This window comes from Podospora anserina, chromosome 7 (assembly GCF_000226545.1).
Source record: "Podospora anserina S mat+ genomic DNA chromosome 7, supercontig 1".
In the NCBI taxonomy this organism is placed as follows: domain Eukaryota; kingdom Fungi; phylum Ascomycota; class Sordariomycetes; order Sordariales; family Podosporaceae; genus Podospora; species Podospora anserina.
Window position 1 is genome coordinate 3,080,238 of NW_001914854.1, and position 4,616 is coordinate 3,084,853.

A 4,616-nucleotide genomic window follows, 5' to 3' on the forward strand; every position below is an offset into this window, starting at 1 on the left:
TTTTTTCCCCCCCCTTTTTCTCCCCATTTTTCACAAAATACACTGGATGGAAACAGTTCCTATGGGTTCCTGTGGCTTCGTGAGGGGAGCCTCGCGGCGATGGGGATACAAGCCACTGTTCAAGCCGAGACGACGGAGCTGCCAGGGGCGGTGTTTCAGATCAAGACTTTGCCTGCGAAAATAGCTGGCCTCTCTCTCCTTTTCATCGTTGATCATAGCTGGGCCTAGAGACAGGACAAGCATTGGGTTTTGAAACTTTATGAACAGCATCATCCCGGGTTTAAAGGTGCATATGGGAGTTTTGGAGTTCAAAGGAACGGGCGGGGTAGTGATACCTAATGGATTCTTATGAGAGGGGGTTTGACTGAATTATAATTTTTTATCTCTATATCTAATTTGTTGTGTTGCTGTGACCACCTGATGACTTTATATCATGGCCTCAAATCTTTAGAGACGATATCAGTGTGAAATTACAATGTCTTTGCGAGAATAGTATCTACCTTTTGCTTGTCCACACACACACGCACACACACACACACACATACAAACACCTTTCACATTGTCTCTCTCCTCACCATTATTTCCTAGCCCCGTTCTGTCAAGCTAGATAGGATAGACTGAAGAGTGTATACAGATATAGGATTTGGAGGACCAGGAAGAGGTCAATGTTAGGGTACTGAAGAGGTAGAAAATTCGAGATATATGCTCCATATTTGACCTCGATTATCTACCAGCCCCTCTACACATGTACCCGCAGCTGCATACTCTCTCATGCATGTCACCCATTTGCTGCCATGCCAATGCTTGGAATGATCCTCTCACACAGTACAGACTCGACAGATCCTCACCCCCCATACCCACCCATATATGACTACCAAGAAAAGACACCCACACCTAACACTGAACACCTCCTCATCCACACCATGTTCCCTAACTGCAGACAAGTTCACACTGTGCTCAAAGAGGAATAACCGCGTATATTATGTAAAACTAGCAAAGACTACACTCTATATGCTCCCCCCAACCCCCTTGTCGACTCCACAACCTCCCCCGTCCTTCCAACCGTCTAGAAGGATCTCAAGAGTTCACAAGGCACTCCTGCCAGCCTTATCGCTTAGTCATGAACGCAGACGATGCCCTTTACAACCTAAAGAGAGAGAGAAAGACCAATCAGCTACCCTGTTTCTGTTACAAATTCAAACAGTGCATTTCTATTTGTTTGCTCTCTATCGGGGGGTCGTTGTCACACATTCATCACTCTGAGCTCCAGCACAAACAAACAAAAGCCACGAAAGAAGTTACTTGGTAAACTACACATGGCTTGTCGCGCGCGAAGAGAGGTAGGAAAGAGAAAAGAAAAAGAAACTTTTGGGTATGGGGGTTTGTTTACTTCTGGGGAGGGTTGTGGGCGAAGGTGACACCCTTTGAGATGTTGCCCTTGAGACCAGACACGGCGGCCGCGAGGAGGGCCTTCTCCTTCTCGGTGATGTCGCCAAGGATGTCAATAGCCTTCTCGGCACCGTTGGGCTATTCGCTTGTCAGCATAAGAGGTCAAGACTGGGGGGGGGGAAGACATACACCGAGCTCAATGGGGACGGAGAAGAAGTCGACACCAGTCTTCTCGGCAATCTCCTTACCGCCGGGGACACCGGGGAGGTAGACGTAGCTGGGCTCAACGAGGCCCTTGGCACCAGCAGCAGCCTTCAGGAGCTTCTCAGCGAATCTGGTATGTGTGTCAGCAATAGCCCAACCTCTTTCTCTGATGATTATGCTCACCTGTAACCGGCATAGGCCATGGAGAGGGTGGCAGAACCGGCACCATCCTTGGCCTTGACGACCTCATCACCACCGAACTGGACGCGGTTGACAAGAGCATCGTACTTGTCATCGGGGATGGTGACGGAAGGAGTGACCTTGCTGAAGAGAGGGACGATGGTCTCGCCGGAGTGACCACCAATAACGGGTACGGTAAGCTCTTGAGGGTTGGCCTTGCCGACGATCTCAGCAACGAAGGTCTCGGCGCGGACGATGTCGAGGGTGGTGACACCAAAGAGGCGCTGGGCGTTGAAGACACCCTTGGACTTGAGGACCTCGGCGGAGATGGGGACGGTAGAGTTGACGGGGTTGGAGATGACAAGGATGAAAGCCTTGGGGGCGACCTCGGCGGCAACCTCGATGAGGCCCTTGACGATACCAGCGTTGATGTTGAAGAGATCGTCACGGGTCATGCCGGGCTTGCCTAGAGTGGGGGGTCATCGTCAGCACTTATGCGCCGGGACAGCAGCACGGCACCAGTCGGACGTACGGGGAATGCCAGCGGGGATGACAATGATGTCGGCATCCTTGAAGGCGGCCTTGGCGCCGTCATTGGCGGGAAGGTAGCCGGTGGTTTTCTGTTTGCGGCAAAGGTCAGCCGGAGTTCGCGGGCTCGCGGTTCGCGATTGTGTCTGTCACTTACCGCCTTGGAGGAGATGTGGGACAAGTCGGCAGCGACACCGGGAGTGTTCACAACATCGTACAGGGCGAGCTCGTCAACGAGCGGGGAGAGGCTCAGAAGAAGGGAGAGCGGCTGCGGACGTCCGGTCAGTAATGCCGCTCAAACATGACGGCGATGGTAGTGACGGAGGAAGCTATACCTGACCAATACCGCCAGAGGCACCAGCAACCACTATTCCCAATGTTAGACTCCCGTCTCGTTTTCCATGCCAGTTATGCGCGCATGTTGCGCTGTTCGGGCAAACACTTACCGGCCTTGACCATCTTGAAAATATAAAGGGGATATAGAGGGGTAGCTGTTGAGCGCAATGTGATTGTCAGCTTTGCGGTGTTTCTGAGAAGGAGATAAAGGGGGTTCAGACTCAGCAATGAATCACATGGGAATACCTACAATGAAGGCGAGTGCGTAGGGGCTGTTAGAGTTAAAATCTAACGGTCAATGGATTGGGATGGTGGGAATCTGGTTGAGCTGGATCCGGGAGAAGGGGGAAGCTTGGGGGGCTCAAGCTTAAGTAGAGTTGGCGGGGTTATGCTTGGCTGACCGCGATCCCGTGTCGTCAGTTGCCCCGCGTTCCTCCCCCTCAGCCGGCATCTTGCTGGGGTGCCAGGGAGGGGTCCGTTACTATTGCCGGAGGGCCAAGTGTACAACAGTGTGTCACAGAAACAAGAGGCGAGCAAAGACGCCATCGGCCTATTCGGGGAGACTCCCGCCTGGAAAAACTCAATTGACGCATCCCCTTTTGCTGCCCTCCCTCAGTTACCACAGCTACCACAGCCGTGATACGTCTCCGTCGGTCAATCAGTCCTCAGTCGCGAACAACTCGCGGCACGGGCCGGCCATGACTGCGGGAACTGGCCGACATGTGGGTTCCGAGGCCCGACACTCGGGTACTGGACTCGGGCAAGATCGGGATGCATTCCATGTTTTGAATCCCAAACAGGCTCGTGAGAACCCGCCGGCGGGTTCAATGGCTGTTTTCATAAATAAATACCCCTGAACCAAAAGACACCTTTTACACTACATATGTCGTCACTTGAGCTCGTCGATTCCTCAGCGAATGATCATTATGAATGCCTCGTATATTGACCGCAACACCGCCCGTTGGCTGCAAAACAGATCCCGACTGAGTGGGTGATCCTCTGTTTGTGGATATCAAACGCCATGCCCATTCCTGAATGCAAGATTTGACAATCCGTCCCTGTCCCAATTTTGCCCCGGCATCCCATTCGTGTCATGCAACTCTCTGTCTACCCGAGGAGTTGCGGACTCAACATCAGAGCTTTATAAACGTTTTCCCTTTTTTTCCCGTTTCCATCCTTTACTCGGACTTCTCGGCGGCCTTCTTGGCGGCGTTGCCACGGAGCTTGGGCTCGGGGGAGGGCTTCACGGGTCTCTGAGAAGCACGGATGGCGGAGGCGCGGGCAACGGCGACCTGGCGGAGATCGCCACGGTACTTGGCGGTCTGCTTGGCAATAGACTTGTAGGTCCTGTAAATCCATCACTGTCAGCATGGCTGGCGATACCCTCACTTCGAGTGGGTTGCTACTGACTTGCGGTTGGCCTTGGAGGCGCCAATGGTAGAGACGGTTCTGCCGGAGGCGGGCTTGTTGCCAGCGGACACCTTCTTGGAGATGACCTGGATAGTGTTGTTCTCACCGGCAACGACACCGATAGCCTAACCCATGTATATATCAGTTCCTGTTGACTCCTTCACTCGTATCTTATCGTACCTTGTCGTTGACGTAACCAGCGTACTTGCGGGAGTGGACGTTGGTGAGGTTGAGGGGGTCGCGGGAGAACTGGATACCACCGCTCTCCTTGCGCTTCACGAGGAAGGCGTTCTGGAGGCCTTTGTGTGTGCATTTTCGTTAGCTGGGGCTCGCTTCAAGGTTCGTGACGGATTCTCGGGCCAGACATACGGGTAACCTCCCAGATGAGATCAGCAGAGACGTTGGACATTTTGGCGGTGTGTGGGTGGTTTGGGGTTGGGCGAGGCGGTTCGAGTGAAGTCGTCTGCGAAATCGTTTCGTGATCTTCATATTCGAGCATCCTCCCCCACGGATTATTAGCACAACATAGATCGATTGTGGAAATCCTTTATGAAACAGGCCTCTTTATT

The 4,616-nt window shown here is 52.9% G+C and overlaps 2 protein-coding genes across 2 annotated transcripts, besides 1 other annotated feature; both read right to left on the minus strand.

Annotated features, from left to right (window-relative positions):
- Positions 1 to 1,386: 1,386 nt before the first annotated feature.
- On the minus strand, positions 1,387 to 2,228 carry PODANS_7_10620 (uncharacterized protein; the record flags this gene model as incomplete). Its single annotated transcript, XM_001908396.1, has 3 exons — positions 1,387 to 1,527; positions 1,579 to 1,723; positions 1,777 to 2,228. 3 exons carry the CDS (start codon positions 2,226 to 2,228, stop codon positions 1,387 to 1,389), a joined length of 738 nt encoding a protein of 245 aa, XP_001908431.1.
- Positions 1,791 to 2,239: a repeat region (rgion duplique sur le chromosome 3).
- Positions 2,240 to 3,815: 1,576 nt separating this feature from the next.
- Positions 3,816 to 4,546, minus strand: PODANS_7_10630 (uncharacterized protein; the record flags this gene model as incomplete). The annotated part of the gene is made up of 4 exons (XM_001908397.1): positions 3,816 to 3,984; positions 4,048 to 4,172; positions 4,228 to 4,346; positions 4,417 to 4,546. 4 exons carry the CDS (start codon positions 4,544 to 4,546, stop codon positions 3,816 to 3,818), a joined length of 543 nt encoding a protein of 180 aa, XP_001908432.1.
- Between the last annotated feature and the right edge of the window lie 70 nt (positions 4,547 to 4,616).